At 44.1% G+C, this 17,656-nt stretch overlaps 1 protein-coding gene across 2 annotated transcripts in view; it reads left to right on the top strand.

The window, feature by feature from the left end:
• The window catches only part of KIZ (kizuna centrosomal protein), an 824,452-nt gene that overhangs the window by 475,279 nt on the left and 331,517 nt on the right, over positions 1 to 17,656 (top strand). Inside the window, exons 11-12 of one of the 2 annotated variants that reach the window (XM_078649324.1) lie at positions 1,133 to 1,252; positions 16,053 to 16,172. In XM_078649324.1, coding sequence (XP_078505450.1) covers positions 1,133 to 1,252; positions 16,053 to 16,172 — 240 coding nt within the window. The remainder of the gene's footprint in view (positions 1 to 1,132; positions 1,253 to 16,052; positions 16,173 to 17,656) is intronic. The other variant, XM_078649325.1, reaches the window with a different exon arrangement.

Genomic DNA, 17,656 nt, shown 5'->3' with positions numbered 1-17,656 from the left:
CTCTTTTTTAACCAAATCAACATCCAGACACTGGGTAACTCAACCCTCCATTCGCCTGCACACTTCCAGAGTGCTGACGAAATTTTAAAAATGTCTGATCACTAAAGCTTACGAAAAATACCTGCTCTCTCATATCTAAAACTTTTTGAATACCTTTTCAGAAACTAGCAAATCACCAGCTCAACTGTGTTGGGAATCTGAGCTAGAACTCTCCTTCACATTCAAGGAATGGGCTGACGGAACTGTGGCCAAATAGGAACACTCTCACATCTCCTCTGGAGATGCCCACAGCTCAAGCAATATTGGGAGGAAGTGCTTAAAGATACTGATGATTTTTTTAAAAATGGATAGCCCTGATTTCTCCAGCTACACCCTCCTGGCACTCCCCAACCAACTGAATAATCCACTTCGATACGATCGGGGGAAAGCCATGACTATGGTTCTCTGCTCCGCACGGCTAGTCATCACATCTAAATGGGGCACGAACACCACTCCAGTCCACTCAGACTGGCTACCCAAACTATGGGACATTGTTGCAATGGAAAAGCTCTCTGCCTCGGTAGAATGCAAGATGCCATACTTCGATAAAATGTGAGGCTCATGCATCCACTTTCTAGCCCAAGACTATTGAGAACTTACCTGCCCCTGGTATCTTAGGGTGCTTCTATTGCCAAATGGCGAGACTCATTATACCCGCTGATTAGACTTTGCTTCGCATACTGGCCAAACCCACACCACTCTGAGATTCCCCACACCCCCACACCCCCACACCCCCATGACCCAATCCCCTCCGCCTCTCTAGGGTGGACCCCTTTCTAGTACCTCACCTTACCAGTCACTGTATCCAGGTAAGTGTATGTGTTCCATAAAATGCCAATAAAGGAAATTTGATCCATTAATTTTCATACCTCAAATAAAAAGAGGACTGATTCCTAATTCACTTTAATTATACCTTTTGAATTGCACTCGTGGGAGATACATTACCCTTTTCCCTATTAGCATTTTAGGTGTGAAATTGTACAATTATTTTCATATGTAACCATTTATGGTCTGATACCTGAACCTTTGCTCAAGTTAATTGTAGATAGAATGGAAATAATGAAAGATGTCTGTTGCTTTTTATCATATTCAGAACAACAAGAAACAGTCCACCCAGTGCCTAAAACTGTTGTTCAGAGTAACAGAAGTCTTTCTGAAGGCGAAAATCCGATTGAAAGTATCAGTGATGTTTCTGACTTGGAGCAGTCACTAGGTAGGTTAATACCAAAATACGGTACTTCTCTTGGTGACTTAAGATGCACTTACTCTGTTCTAAGTTGCTGAGTTTACTCTCAGCAGTCGCCTCCCTTGTTCATATAGAATCTGTAGCAATATGACTTCTTGATGAACGAGGGTTTGAATAGATGGATGAGGTGAAAAAACACATTTAGTCGCCAAACGATTTAGAGACAGAACTGAGAGTGAAAGGCTAGTTGCTACAGACTGCTACACATTGCATGTGAGGGGCTGCCTCTTTTGTCCAGGTGGTCTGTACTTAGGACCAGCACAGTGCTGTATATGACTGGTTGTGTTTCCATCTCACTAATTATTTCTAGGGCATCCCCACAGCACAGCTATTTGGAACAATGCTGAAATCGATACGGAAGTAGTTTCTACCCTACCATTTTTTACCTTCTTGGACTCTGGTCTGGAGGCAGATTAGTCGTACCCATCGTCACTGATGTATAAATGCCTTGGACAATTGGTCAGTGTATTCGGGGGGCTTCTTTATTGCTTAGTCACTTTTTTGGGGTTAATGTCCGTCCAAGCATACAGGGAAGATTGGGTATACTATCCTGACTGGAATTATCCTTCGAGTGATCTCTTCATAGTCATGTCATTGCAGTGCTAACTAGTCGGTTCATTTATGAAAATAGCAGTATTGTTATCGCCATGGCGAGATTTTGTGATGTTTAGGATGGGAATTAGGCAGGGGTCAATGGACTGGGCATACCTGCAAGTCCCTTCAGTCCATTCTCTGTGCCATTGATTGGTGATGTTTGTGAATCATTTGCTTAAACTGTCCCTCATAATGAATAGCCCAGCAATATATCTGACCTACTACCTGCTCAAGAGCACGTATGATTTCAAGAATGGGAGACATTTCTCTCCTTGAGCTAGGTTAGGTCAATCGAAGTGCCAGGACTCACCAGGCTTTGGTCCACTTATCTCCTTGAATGTGAGAACTTGGTGGGGGTCGAGTAGGATTAAATCTGTCTATTGGAGTCTGCTAAAGGAAAACTTAGACTTTAGGCAATTACTCGTTATGAATATCTACTCCAGCAGTATGTTTCAAATGTAGCTTCTTAGGCATTTAGCCACTTATATGTATGACTGATTATTTTTATTCAGGTGATAACAGAAAATATTGTATCGCATACATCCAGTATTGTTTCTTCAGTGTATGGTACAGACAACAATAGAAAGCATTTATAAATCCTTGTCTGTTAGATGCTTAGAAGAATTAAGACATAAAGTAACAGTGTATTTATATAAAAAGTTTCCCATGTATTAATCTTTTGAACTTGGTTGTTTATAATTTTTCTGTGAGTCTATCGATCCTGTTAAATTCGTGAATAATTTACACAGATTAACACCATATAACATAAAACTCTCTTTATCTCTTACTCACTCTTTTTTTCTATTTCCATGGGGAAACTTCATTCAGTCTTATCCTTCAGAGTCCAGTTTCCAGGAGGTTAATTAAATGAACCACTGCTGCGTCTACCATGGGATTTACATCTGATCTTAGTCTAGAAATATGTCTAACTTTCTTTTGTAGAGAACAATGGATGACTTGTATACTTTTTGGAATTCTAGTGGAGAGTGCCAGTGTCCTGTAGATGTCTGTTCTGCTCCTATTTTCCACACCTGACAAATGATTGAGTGCTACCAATGCCAGTGTGATTTTGCTTTTGCTGAGCAACATTTTACAAAGTATCAACAACAGAGAGAAAGTTTAACTGTTCATTTCACAACCCAGTTACATTAAAGCCTGGGAAACCAAAATGTATAATTTTTATTGAAGGAAAAAGCATTCATCATGCCTGCTGACTAACAAACCTTCACTGAATCAATCAGGTGTGCCACTTTTCCAACCCTCCTCCTTCCTTTTCCCAGCTTTGGTCCCCTGGAACACAGAGTCTCCTCATGCCAGCCTACAACCTGACCTATCATTAACAAAAATTAGGTGTGCCAACGGCCTCCCTGGACACAAGCCTAAGCATGCCACTGGAAATCTGGATTTGGCAGAGCAAACATCAAGATATCTGTGAAACATAATTTTCATCTCGCCCAATTCTCCTTCTTGGCATTCACAAACTATGGGGCTTCCACCTGTGGTCATGTACACTACAAAACACCTGATTAGGTTGTGCTCTTTGGCTATCTTCTGTCTCCTATCTACCAAATTAATGTGGTCTCCAAAGCACTATTTCAGAACTTAAGCCTGCTACAGTGGGTTCTTCCTATTCTCTGCAGCTCACAGAAAACGTGACCACTTGCTGTGGTCATATTCAATTGCCTATAGTATGATCTGACATTTAGAATCAGATCATGAATATCATAGGTAGAGACCCAACAGTTAGCCCATATTAAATGGAACTGTCTGGCATACTTTGACATTCCCTGGCTTCTACACCTCTGTGAAAAATCAAACAACTACACTCTCTCCTGAGTACAAAGATACAATTGAACAGCAGAACGAGACTTGCAAATTACAACAACCAAAACCATTCATCCTAAAGGCATAATCTCCCCCCTGTCAGAATAATCATTGTTGTTACTAATAATCAAGCACCAAAAACATCTAGATTCCTCCTCCCCCACCCATGCCTTAAGCAGCTGAAATAAATCTGATCTATGAAGTACTTTGCAGCAGAAATTAAACTTTTTCCTAGCTATTGCTGCTATGCCAAATTGTATCAAATGCTAATTCATTAAGCCTTCTCTAATGGAAGCTGGTCTGGACAGAACTTAACTTGCTAATTACAGACCAAGAGCTAAAGGATGAATCATTTTTCAGCAAACCAATAAAAAGGCAATCTACGCTCTTATGCTGTAATTCAATTAGCAACAATTCTGATGCAGACTAGCTTCTGCCGCTGCTGAGGGACAGTATCCTAGCTATTAGTATTGACAAGGTCAGAACACAAGCAGACTCATCTGCATCACCCATTTCAACTGACCAGGATCCAGAGTGTGAGTATTTATGAAAAAGTCTTTCATTTCTTGCTGAATCATAGTTAATGTTCCTAACATCATACACCTCCAAACCATACCAGCTTGGGTGTAACATTTTCCCAGTTTCTCTTTAATATTGACTTCTGCTCTCTTCCTGGATTGCTTCAATCTTTTGGTCTTACCTGCTTCAATTACTCAAAAAACAGTGCAGTGATCCTCATGTTCCAGGACCTTTAATGACACTACATCATCAATGGTGGCACCTTCCTTGCTCACCTACTGGATGACCCTTATTCATTTTAGTCTCAACCTGAATAAGACCGAAATACCCGGATGTAGAAAATGTGGACTGACACAAGACATTCAGGCCTGGCCTGCAGATCTACAACCAGCAACCCTGCAACAGATGCATGGAATGCTATGTATCATCCCAAATGAAGGCCTTACTCTTGAACCCCCAAATAGATGACATAGTGAAATCTCCCACGTGAGCTCAAATGTGGACGTTCCTTCAATTGGGGTGCCTCACAGCTTTCAATCCATAGTTGCATATATTTATTTCATGCCTGGATAACGCATCTCAGAGCACCAACATTCTTCTTCAAAGGCAATTTAAAAGGTGTAAACTTCAGCTGCAAAGCTGCTCTTGCATCATAAACCCTTGGATCACATACTAGAGTTATTTTGACTGTGCGCTGGCTTCCACCTTCTCAAAGGATTGCATTAAAGCTATTTCACCTAATACACTAAGCACTCCAGGTAATTGGACCAAGTTTCCAGACCAAAAAATCAGACCCAGTGCTGTAGATGCAGTCTCCATTCCAAATCAACACTACAGATTAACATGCCAGCAAATTGAATATTTCAGCAAAAACAGACTCTAGGCTCTTCTTTCTCAGCCAAATCTACCACCTTTAGAACGCACTATCACCCAGCTAAGGAAATTATAAAGCTTTTTAGACCCCTAATTGATGCCACAATTATTTCTCCTATAAGCAAAGAGAAGAGAACTCAGTCTAGATTCTATTCAAGCCTCTCCATCAACCTTTTGGGTAATGTTCCCGATTATTCAAAAGGACCCTCACCCTCTAGAACCACTAGTTGCATGCTTCATCATTCAGTCCTCACCCCAGATACCTAGTGTAACTGGGTGGCCTCTATGCTGTGTGACAGCGACCTCTTTGATTGTATTAGTGAGGGATCTCTGTCTAAAATTGCCTGTTGGTCTCCTGTATCTTGTAGATTTTATTAGAGGAACCTTTGGCAAGGTTAAACACAGCATGTGATGTTGATTGTGTTTTTATGTGCTCCCACATCATTAGGTTTACGTGTTCCAACCATATACAGTTGCCAAAATGGTCAGGTAGTTTTCTTCAGGATTAATGTTCTAAATGGATCCTTACTTATCATTTACCAGAATCTAAACACCAATTGTTTAGTCAGTTCATTAGTGAGTTCAATTCAGTCATGCTTCTTATTATGCGTTCCTTTGATATCCAACCATGACAAAGCTAATTCATCAGTGGTTCATTTGGAAAATTCAAGTAAAGAGGAGAGACTTAGTGTATCCAGTATTAGATCTTTCATAGATTCACATGCTTCAATCATCAACACCATCTAGATGGCAGTCTCACGGTAAGAATAAACATATATATAATAGTAGTGATACATATCACAATATGCTATAATGCACTGCATAGTCATTGCAGTAGCCCATCCCTGTCCTTTTGTAAAAAAAGAACCAACGTTGAAACACAGCCAATCAGGCTCTGGCACCCTCTAGAACACTCCACAGAGAAGCAAGTTCCTCAGATTTTCTACCGCACGTCGTTGTGACAGGGAGTCACCCTGAGCTCTGCTAAGTTTTCTTTCTCTTCCAGTGAAATTTGTGAGTACATAATGTTTGATTCTTCTAAAAAATGATTATTCAGGCCTTGTTGGTCATGTGGGAAGAAAAGGCTACATTTTGAAGATCCCCACAAGGATTTTATCTATTGCCTGTACCCTCTTCATAAAGTAAAGGACTTTAGGATCTGCAGGACTTTTTCATCCAAGACCGTAAAAGACAGGGAAGGCAGATTACTTATTTGGCTGGAAAGGCTGAAATCAAAGACCTCTGTGGAGTCTGAGGAAGGCAGTATTAGTACCCAGACGTCAGTCCATCTGGCAATGAAAAGGGACAGATCTGATGAATCCCCTGACAGACACAAAAAATCCTCAAAAAAGACCCATTGTCAGTCTCTGCATACTGCCTCTAAAAAAGGTAAGCTGCTATTCCCTTCTGAGGAGAAATCAGTGGGTAAAGCTGCCTCAAAACCTGCCCCGAAAACAACCTCAAAACAGCCTAAGACTCAGTCAGAGTCAGTCAAGACCGCCTTGTCGTCGAAAAAGATATAGTCGACGACGAGGTGACTTTGCCACCTCAGCTTTCCTTGTCAGCGCTTGCATCTTCCACAGAAGCATCGACGAAGAAAGGGCCATTGCCGACTATAACCTCTTCGCCGTCAGCGTCTACACCATCGACATGGCCTCCGACGACAACAACTTCGCCTCTGTCAACATCTCTTCCGTCGACGACTCTCTCAACGACAACAACTTAGTTGACAATAGTTCTGTCATCGACCATGACTACTTCATCATTGACGACAGTTATTTCAACATTGTCGGTGGCCGTTTCACCGTCAAAGAAGATCTTGTTGACGCTGCAAAAAAGAAGGTCTTCTTCATTACAGTTCACCCCAATTTTGACATCCAGGTTCTTGTCGGCCCGCAGCCACTCTCAACTCCACGTAAAATTTCAAGAGGATGAGGATGAATATTATGGCACACACTGCCGTCAACCTAGCGAAAGGTCACAGGTGTTGATTTCTCACCCAGGGCCCATGATTCAAATGTCTTTGGCGTTAATACAGGACTTAACAGCTATGCTACAGGATTACCACACTGCCTTCCCTGCTGCAGCAGGTTCTCTGGATGAGCAAAGGTCACCCCCTCCTGCTCAAGACTCAGCAGCGCCTTCAGTACCCATGATGGAGGCTCAGGATCCTGTATCCGTGCCACAAGATCAGATGCCACAGGATAATGAAGATGATATAGTTGAGGAAGTTGATATCCCTAAGAAGCCTACTACCATAGATGAGTGGGAAGACTACCTAATTCTGACGCCTTCTCCGCCAGCTCCTCAAGCAATTGATTCTCCTCCTGAGGATATTGGGGGCTTTCATGCTATTATGGAGAGAACGGCAAATCGTTTCCATCTATCCATGGCTGTTAAGCAGTCTGACAGCTTCTTATATTATTTTAAGGACCAAAACAGAAAATCTGTCCGTGCAGTTCCCATCATTGAGCATATCTGATAAAATCATGAAGAATCCCTATTTAGTGGAGGCATCCTCCCAAGAATTGACAAAAAATACAAGCCCCCGACGATGCACCTGCATGCCTGGTAAAACAACCTAAGCCAGATTCAGTAATTTCCCAGGCTGTGCAGCAGAGATCTCGGAGAACCTTTGGTACCCATTACTGCGCCACCCGATACGGATGGAAGATGCTTGGACAATATTGGCAAGCGATTCACCACTATGGCGGGTGCATCAGTGCATGCTGCAAATTCCGTAGCAATTCTAGGGAGATACGTCCGGCAAATGTGGCCAGATGTTGCACCGTACCTCGATTTTTTGACGGACGACAAAAAACGTGAAGCAAGGAAGATTCTGCTTGAAGGGGAAAGGTCAGCATCGGAAATTATAGATATATCAATACATTTGGCTGGCTTTGTTAGGTTTTAGACAGCTAGCTGTAACAGCAGTTCTCCGCCACCAAGGATGGCTCAATTCTACCACCTTTCGTCCTGAGGTGCAAAGTAAGATCTTAGACATGCTATTCGATGGGGATGCACTGTTTGGCAAACACATTGACAATGCCTTACAGGAAATAAAGAAGAATACAGATACAGCTAAAGCTTTAGGAACACTCCTGTATAGCAAGACACCCTTTCGAGGAGCCTGTGGCAGAAGATCATATTCCTTTCAAGGGAACTATCAGAAATCCCAGCCACAGACTTACCAATATAGAAATGGCTACCAACAACAGCAATCTTATAGAGCCCATCCAGCTGCTGCTTACTCCAGACAGCAAAACAGAAGAAACAGCCCCCTCAGACCAGGGAAAATGCTGGAAAACAGTTACCCTTCCCCAGCACCTGCAAAAATTCGGCAACGCATCAACACCAATGCCGCACATTTTTCTTTACATTTCGACCAATGGAGAAAAATCACTTTGGACAAGTGGGTCATGGACATAGTAAAGTATGGTCATACCCTATAATTCATAAAGATCCCAACACCTCATCCGCCTCTGAAGAGGCTTCCACCTTATCTAAAACTTTTCAGAAAAGAAGCCATGGTTGTGCTCCGGAAATGATGCATGCGCAGTTCTCCCAAGACGTACGGTGTAGGGGTTTTGTTTTGCACGGGCGAGCCTGGAGAGGAGACCGCCAGGAGGAGGACAGCCCGGGCACTGCAGAGAACGCACTAGGTATGCCACGGTGACCCTGCTAGGGGTGGGTGGCAGGGGCAAACTCCGCCATGCCGTGGAATCAGAGTTTTTGCTGAACTCTGTGTTCTCAGCACGGTGGAGAACTCACCAGGTAAGCCAAGCAGGTGGCAGTCTGGGGGGTCAAGAACCCTCCAGGTCTGCTGCCTGCATCATGCTGCATGCAGGGGGCAGAGCAGAATTCCACTAAGTTTTTAGGCAAGTCCATGGAGTTCCACGTAGTGCCAAAACTGCCCAGTAGGGCTCGAATGTGTGCAAGTTGTTTTTCTTTGAAAAAGTTTTTTCAAGTCACAAGATACTGTGACTCCTCCTCTTGGTCATAATATACATGGTCATCGACTCCATTGTTGGATTGTTTTCTTTCGACTGTCGGGTTCGAACGTGTGCAACTTTGTTCCGGGTCAACACCGTGGCAACAATGTGGCAGTTCTCTTTTCGGTTCACAGGGTTTCCTCCGCTCCATCTTTATTATACTTCAATTGCATCTCCTTTAGTTTCCTTCTCGGGTCCAAGTTTGATTACATTGCTCGAGCAGGGTCCTGATCTACAGCGGCACCTACAGGGCCTTAACCTTCAGGGCCTACATCTGTCTCTCCGTAGCGTCTCTCCACCATGCTTCGACGATGATGGAACAGACTCCATTTCAGTTTTGTCCACACTGCCACGTGCCAGTATCTCAGGTTAATTCAAAGTGCTCCCCTCTGGGGTTATTACTGTGCCCCAGGTGTTTACCAAGTGCCTTGCTGTGGTGGCTGCACACATGCACAGAGAGGGCGTTCAATATTTTCCATACCTAGACTGGCTGAACAAAACTGCTGCCCTCCAGCAGTACCACAAACGCACACAGGTCGCAACAGACCTTCATCGCTCAGGGTTTACCATAAACACTACTAAATTCCGCATCCAATCCCTCCAGATCCAGCCATAGCTAGGGACTATTTTCAACTCAGAGGTAGGCTTAGCCTATCCAAACTCTGTTAGGATCCAGTCCTTTCCGGCACTTCTCCCTCTTTTTCAACCAAATCAACATCTCTGGGTCAGAACAGTCATGCGACTCGTAGGCATGATGGCATCCTGCATTGCCATAGTTCCACCTGCGTCCTTTGCATGAATGCTTAGCGCAACAGTGGTCTCACGAGGAGGGTCATTAGGACGATCTAGTGTTGATCAGCCGCAGCACTTTCCGTTCTCTGCAGTGGTGTAACACCCCAACAACCTGTTGCATTGACAGTCTTTCCTCTCCACAGTTCTGCAGGGATATTATATTCCATTGTTGCAAGTGTGTATGTGGTACATGATTGCTGTTTATGGTATTGTGTAGTGTCAATATTGAGCCATTTTCCCTACTGCAAGTGTCCTGACTGGTTCATACCCTGTTCTCTTGCCCTCATGTAGATTCTCATCCCTAGGGTCAGACACCAGTAGCCCACATTCCATCACCAAGCTTGGAACCCTGTACAAATTCACCTGGAGGAACGTATTCCTTCCTACTCGTGACTAGAGTACTCCTTTCCGTGCTTGCTTTGCAACTCCAGCAATGGATATCAAGCGGCAACTTATGGTATCAGTTGCTTTTCTGCCGAGTCCCAAAACCTACCTACATTCACTATTGTAATCCAACAGCAAGGGCTTCTTTTGTGGTTCGTAACATGTAACTGAATTGAATCCTGTAAATACAAGTGTCCTTACTCCTTATTTGAACATTGGAATGTTGAGTGCTCCATTAAAGACAACTGAGTGCTCTGGGCTTCTAGTGGCTGTTAGAAGCCGGAAGAGCATTGATCAAGTGTTTATTTTCATTTCACAGCTGTTGCTGTGATCAACGGCCTCTCGGAGCCCGAGGGTATTTAAACTCCCTCGGGTTACGAGAGGCCTTTGTTTTTACAAATTAGAACATTCTGCCCTCTAGGGACGGAATGTTCTAATAGCCTTTTAGCCCTCCTTAGCAGGCTCTACCAGCCATTAAAGGCCGGCTCCCTTATTAAAGATCCTCGCTTTCAGGCCTTTAACTCTGGAGCGGGCCTTTAATGGCCGTTAGAGCCCACTACTTTGGACTCAAAGGCTAAAGTAAGTGTTCCTCTGTTAGGTGTGTGGCTGCTTGAAACTATGGTATTTAAATCAAAGCACTCTAAATGGGAAGGCCTTTTGGGGAGTACAAGAGAATTACATTTCTATACCTCATGACCTACCTAGGACTGAATATTGGCACTACATGTAAGCCGGACACTGGGTAACTCAACCCTCTATTCGCCTGCACACTTCCATAGTGCTGACGAAATTTGAAAAATGTCTGATCACTAAAGCTGAGGATAAATGCCTGCTCTGTGATATCTAAAACTTTCTGAACGCCGTGTCAGAAACTAGCAAATTACCGGCTCAACTGTGTTAGGAATCTGAGCTAGAACGCTCCTTCACCTTCAAGGAATGGGCTGACGGAACTGTGGCCAAACAGGCAGCCGCGGTGCGTCTATTGGGGCGTAGGGGCGTAGCCCCACCAGCCCATGGACCCGCGGCTGCAAGTATAATTGTCACTGTGACTGATACGGGAGTGCGCTGCGCAGAGGGCTGGGCTGGGCCGGGCGGCGGGGCTAGTCTGACTGTGTGTGAGTGACAGTCGAGTCCACGTCACAAGACACTGCAGGATGAGGCATACCAACCCTTTTGCGCAAGTGCTACTCTGGGCTAAAACTAGCCCGAGCATGTGCATGATAGTTCCCCCAATAAGTACAATAGTGACAGGGGGGGGTGCTGGTTACAGGCAGGAGCCCTGGCGTTAACAAGGGCGACAGGGCGATCAGGTAGTGTGCCCCCAAGCCAATCCTGGCGCTGCATGCAGCGCTGGGATTGGCTGGTCACCGCGCAGCAGGGCAGGGCAATCCATTATTGGATGCCGCCAGCCGCACTGCACAATGGCCAATCACTGTGTCTGACTTCATGTAGTCATGGAGTGATTGGCCATTTGCGGCGCGTGGCGCTGCTGATCGTGTGGTCCCCTCCAGCCACCACCCAAAACTCCTGCATCACACAGGGCACCGGAAGGTGTCACCTCACTCCTCCCAGCACCGGACATCAGACAGATCACAAGATACGGGGTGGTGTGGCCACTGGGGACCCCAGCAGTCCATGTGACCCTCTCCTGCCAACACCTGGACACCCAGCACCGCCAGTGCACGGGGTGGCGGTACCCCCTACAGCGACCACTTGGACACACAGCACCCTTCCGAGGTATCCGCTTTTGTGACCCATCCTGCTCTCACAGGGTGCACTATCGTGTGACCCCCTCCGGCCACCTCCCGGACAGCCGGACGTTCACACGGTAGCGCGTGGGTGGGTTACCTTCTGCCAGCACCGTAGCACCGGGCAGCTCACACTGTGCCGGGTGCGTGCGCTCGGCCCTGTGCCCCCTCCTCTTTCACGGTTCTACCAAGGAACACCGGCGCGGGAACAGATGCGCTGTAGGCAAGACTGAACCTACTAGTCCGAGGTAAGCAAGCTATTAATGTGGTAATTTCTAATTTATGACGCAAACCATTCTGTACAAAGAAGGAAGTTGATTGCGCGTGACTATTCTTGAACTTGCATTAAGTTGTTCAATCTTTGGTTGGCATCCCGGCTCCGAGTACAAGACACGCATTTTGTAATCATTAAAGTGGGCGTCGCCCGTGCATGATTTATTGCGATCGTTCATTTAAAATCAGTTTTTAAATTCCCCAAGACAAGCACAGTATATTGAGACACACAACAAAGCAAGTTTAACTGATGGGAAATGTTTCTTTGACAAATGCCAACTAATAAATAGATAGCCGTTCGTCTCCCCTGATGTATTCGTTTATTACACACATTTCCTGAAAGATTTGCGTAAGATTTTCACATCTTGAAAAGAAGCTCTTCGTTTTCACAGCGTCGCTCAATACGTAGGAAGTAGTGTGGAAGTCAGTAGGCGCGTTTTTTGTATAATGTATTCCCATAGATACACTCAACATCCATGCAGGCATTCACAAACAGATCACACAGACAAACACAACCGCATGCAGGCACCATACACACAGACAAACATACAGGCATCTACAAAGACACAAACAAGCATACCACACATACCAAATATACGTCATCATACATCAGGTATAGACAGTTGTGAACGTAAACCAACAGGCATATGTACTAATAACAATACAGTCAACAAATGTACAGTCACATGTGAAAAGAAATACAATCAGCCATAAAGACAGACCAACTGACATCCAGGCACTCATGAAACCGAGCAACAGGCGAACAAACACATAGACCATCAGAGATAGGGGCATTCATGCACACAGGCTAAAAGTCATACCGGTAACATACATACGGTCATACCAGCACACATTATCAGACATCAACAGACAAAGAAGCAGCAGCTGGCAGAGGACAAAAGTCACACAGGAACCCAGGCATGCAACCACTGATGTGTGCAGTCACTTAAACACTCACATATATAGTATAATAAATACCGGCACACTTACGGCCGTAGACACCAGTAAAAAATTAACACATGGACGGTGTGACGGACATATGGATGATTAGATGAATATATGGTTGAAGAATGGATGTATGGATGGATGCATAACCGCCTCTGGTAACCTTTCGCTTTTTGCAGAGAAAATCTCATTTGAGGAAGGAAAAAAAAGAGGGTGTTGGGGGCAGTCATGGACCACTGAATTATCTCCCTTGAGAAATTGCTGAAAGAGATATACAAGCCATCGCAAAGTCCACTGCACACACAGACCAGCAAACACTGCCTTTATGCAAACAGACCAACCCAAATGCAGGCGCTTTCGCATACAGACCAACACACACACATGATTATCCATGTGACTTATTTACACATATAACTCACATTGTCACACATACAAACACAGATAACACAACAGTTTCAGACAACAAACACAAGCACGCATGGATGGATGGACAAACAAAGGAGGATCAATATATGGACAAAGAGGCAGACGGGCAGGGGAAAATATTAAGATATCTCCACTACGGGTATCCATGCACATGAGAATCAACACACCTACAGGCACGACATGAAGATACCCATCTACACACACATTGGGAGATATACACACTTAAGTTCACAACGAACAAAAGGCATACAGGTGTCCATGCCCACAGACCAACATACATTCAAACACGCATGTATGTAGGCCAGGATATATGCAGGCACACAGGCACACAATCTAAAAAACGTACATGACCTGTGTCAACATTTAAATAAACACACATGTACCTGTGCCACCAGATCAGTAATCAGTCACTGACGCATAGATGCCTTGCTACAATATTTATGGTTTTGCGGTTTTGCTGGTGGGATGTGCTCACTTTTGGGGTACATCTAAGATGTAAACAAAGACGGACTGCAAAAACTGGCTACAAGTACTTAGGCCTCAAACAGCCTGACAGCAAGCTCCTACAGGAACACAATCTGCATGAATGTGTGTGTGTCTGTGTCTGTGTGTGTGTGTGTGTGTGAGTGTGTGTTTCTGTGTGTGTATGCTAGATCCTTTATTTGCCTTTTCGAAAGAATAGGCATGTGTGGTAGCGAGCTGGCACCTCATGTAGTGACTGTGGAGAGTGGAATCTATCTAGATATGTGTGTGTGTGTGGGGGGGGGTGTCTGTGTGAGTGTGTGTGTGGATTGATGTGTGGGTGTGTGTGTGTGTGGATTGATGTGTGGGTGTGTGTGTGAGTCTGTATGTGAAAGTGTGTCTCTGTGTGTGGGCGTGTGTTTGTAATGTAATAACTGCACTTTCACAATTGCTTTATTAACCTTCCTGCTTTCTCAAATTTGCTTGAAAATGCACGATTTTTCTTCTCTTTTTTCAAAATTTTCCAAACCCCCCTTATGGGCAGAAAGGCACAAAAAACGAGTGGGACAGAGGGCAGAAAGGCGCAAAAACGAGTGGGACAGAGGGCAGAAGGGCACAAAAACGAGTGGAACGGGGGGCAGAAAGGTACAAAAAACGAGTGGGACAGAGGGCTTTGTAAAGGCTGTCTCCCAACTGCTGTGCAACTTCTTCTACTCTTAGAGCTGAGATTTTCATGCAAGTCTTATAGTCTGAATTCAGCAGCGTAATAGGACGGAATGTATGAAGCTCTGTGGTTATACTGTATAAGAAGCTACCTATGTTATGCCATCTATTAATGTAATAACTGCACTTTCACAATTGCTTTATTAACCTTCCTGCTTTCTCAAATTTGCCTCATCATTAGTTGTCAAATTTGCTTCGAAAATGCACGATTTTTCTTCTCTTTTTTCAAACTTTTCTTGGGGGGGTTATCCCCCCAAACCCCCCTTAAGGGGTTCGGCTTGCTCGCTACGGTGCACTATGCAAATCACTTTGCGCCTCACCACTTTCAAATGTCACCACCCGCCCCTGCAAACAGGAACACTCTCACATCTCCTCTGGAGATGCCCTAAGCTCAAGCAATAATGGAAGGAAGTGCTTAAAGATACTTATGACATTTTTTAAACGGATAGCCCTCATTTCTGCAGCTACACTCTCCTGAGACCCCCCAACCAACTGACATATCCACTTCGATCCGATCGGGGGAAAGCCATACAATGGCTCTCTGCTCCGCAAGGCTAGTCATCACATCTAAATGGGAGGGCTCAAACACCACTCCAGTCCACTCAGACTGGCTACACAAACTATGGGACATTGTTGCTATGGAAAAGCTCACAGCCTCTGTAGAATGCAAGATGCCATACTTCGATAGAATGTGAGGCTCATGCATCCACTTTCTAGCCCAAGATTAATGAGGACTGACCTGCCCCTGCTATCTTAGGGTACTTCTATTGACGGATGACGAGACTCATCATTCCCGCTGATTAGTCTTTGTTGATATCCAGTGAGAGGACTGCTCTGCATTCTGTTCAAACCCGCACCACTCTGAGGTTCTCCACGCCCCCTTGACCCAATCCCCTCTGCCTCTCCAGGGTCACCCCCTTTCTGGTACCTCAACTCACTGGTAACTGGATCCATGTAAGTGTATATGTTCTATAAAATGCCAATAAAATAAATTTGAGCCATTGACTTTTATACCGTAAATAAAAAGAGGACTGATTCTCTAATTCACGGTGGGAGATACATTACCCTTTTCCCATTAGCATTTTAGGTGTGAAATTCTACAATTATATTCATATGTAATCATTTATGGTCTGATACCTGAACCTTTGCTCAAGTTAATTGTAGATAGAATGGAAATAATGAAAGATGTATGTTGCTTTTTATAATTTTCAGAAAAACAAGAAACAGGCCACACAGTGCCTAAAACTGTTGTTCAGAGTAACAGAAGTCTTTCTGAAGGGGAAAATCGGATTGAAAGTATCAGTGATGTTTCTAACTTGGAGCAGTCACCAGGTAGGTTAATACCAAAATACTGTACTTCTCTTGATGACTGAGATGCATTTACTCTGTTCTAAGTTGCTGGGTTTAATCTCAGGAGTATCCTCCCTTGTTCATATGGAATCTGTAGCAATATGACTTCTTGATGAACGAGGGTTTGAACAGACAGTGAAAGGCCAGTTGCTATAGCCTGCTATACATTACATGTGAGGGGCTGCCTCTTTTGTCCTGGTGGTCTGTACTTAGGACCAGCACAGTGCTGTATATGACTGATTGTGTTTCCATCTCGCTCATTATTTCTTGGGCATCCTCACAGCACAGCTTTTTGGAACAATGCTGAAATCGATCCAGAAGTAGTTGCTACCATACCATTTTTTACCTTCTTGGACGCTGGTCTTACCCATTGTCCCTGATGTATAAATGCTGTGGGCTATTGGTCAGTGTATTCGGGGGGCTTCTTTATTGCTTAATCACTTGTTTGGGGTTAATGTCTGTCCAAGCATACAGGGAGGATCGGGTATACTATCCTGACTGGAATTGTCCTTCGAGTTGTCCCTGCACAGCCATGTCCTTGTAGTGCTAACTAGTCAGTTCATGTATGCCAGTAGCAGTATTGTTATCTCCATGGCGAGATTTTGGGATGTCTAGGATGGGAATTAGGCAGGGTTACAGTTCACTGGACTGGGCAAGACTGCAAGTCCCGTCAGTCCATTCTCTGTGCCATTGATTGGTGATGTTTGTGAATCATTTGCTTAACCTGTCCTTCAAAATGAATATCCCAGCAATATATCTGACCTACTACATGCTCAAGAGCACATATGCTTTTAATAATGGGAGACATTTGTCTCCTTGAACTAGCTTAGGTAAATCGAAGTGCCAGGAGTCACCAGGCTTTGGTCCACTTATCTCATTTGATGTGAGAACTTGGTGGGGGTCGAGTAGGATTAAATCTGTCTATTGGTGTCTGCTAAAGGAAAGCTTAGCCTTTCGGCAATTACTTGTTTTGAATATTTACTCCAACAGTATGTTTTAAATATAGCTTCTTTGGCATTTATCCACTAATACCTACGACTGATTATTTTTATTGAGGTGATAACAGAAAATATTGTATTGCATACATCCAGTATTGTTTCTTCAGTGTATGGTACAGACAACATAGAAAGCCTTTATAAATCTTTGTTTGTTAGAAGCTTAGAAGAATTAAGACATAAAGTTGCAGTATATATATATATGACAAACTGAAAATAAAGACCTGCATTTTTCCACAATACTTGGAGTCTGTATTTCGTCCTTTGGTTGTGTCCGGCTGGGCGCCACAGAGAGGTTCGGAGATATCCAGATATATATATATATATATATGATGTGAGAGCTGCGCTGGGGCCAAATAGGCTGTAGAGCCAAGCAACGCGGTGTGCCTTCTCAAAAGCTCAAGGGCTCCCTTGCTACTATATATATATATATATATAAAGCTTCCCATGTATTCATCTTTTGACCTTGGT

The sequence above is a fragment of the Lissotriton helveticus genome, chromosome 6 (assembly GCF_964261635.1).
Source record: "Lissotriton helveticus chromosome 6, aLisHel1.1, whole genome shotgun sequence".
Taxonomy (NCBI): Eukaryota; Metazoa; Chordata; class Amphibia; order Caudata; family Salamandridae; genus Lissotriton; species Lissotriton helveticus.
Note: the sequence above shows the minus strand (reverse complement) of the source record. Positions and strands in the feature narration are given on the sequence as shown.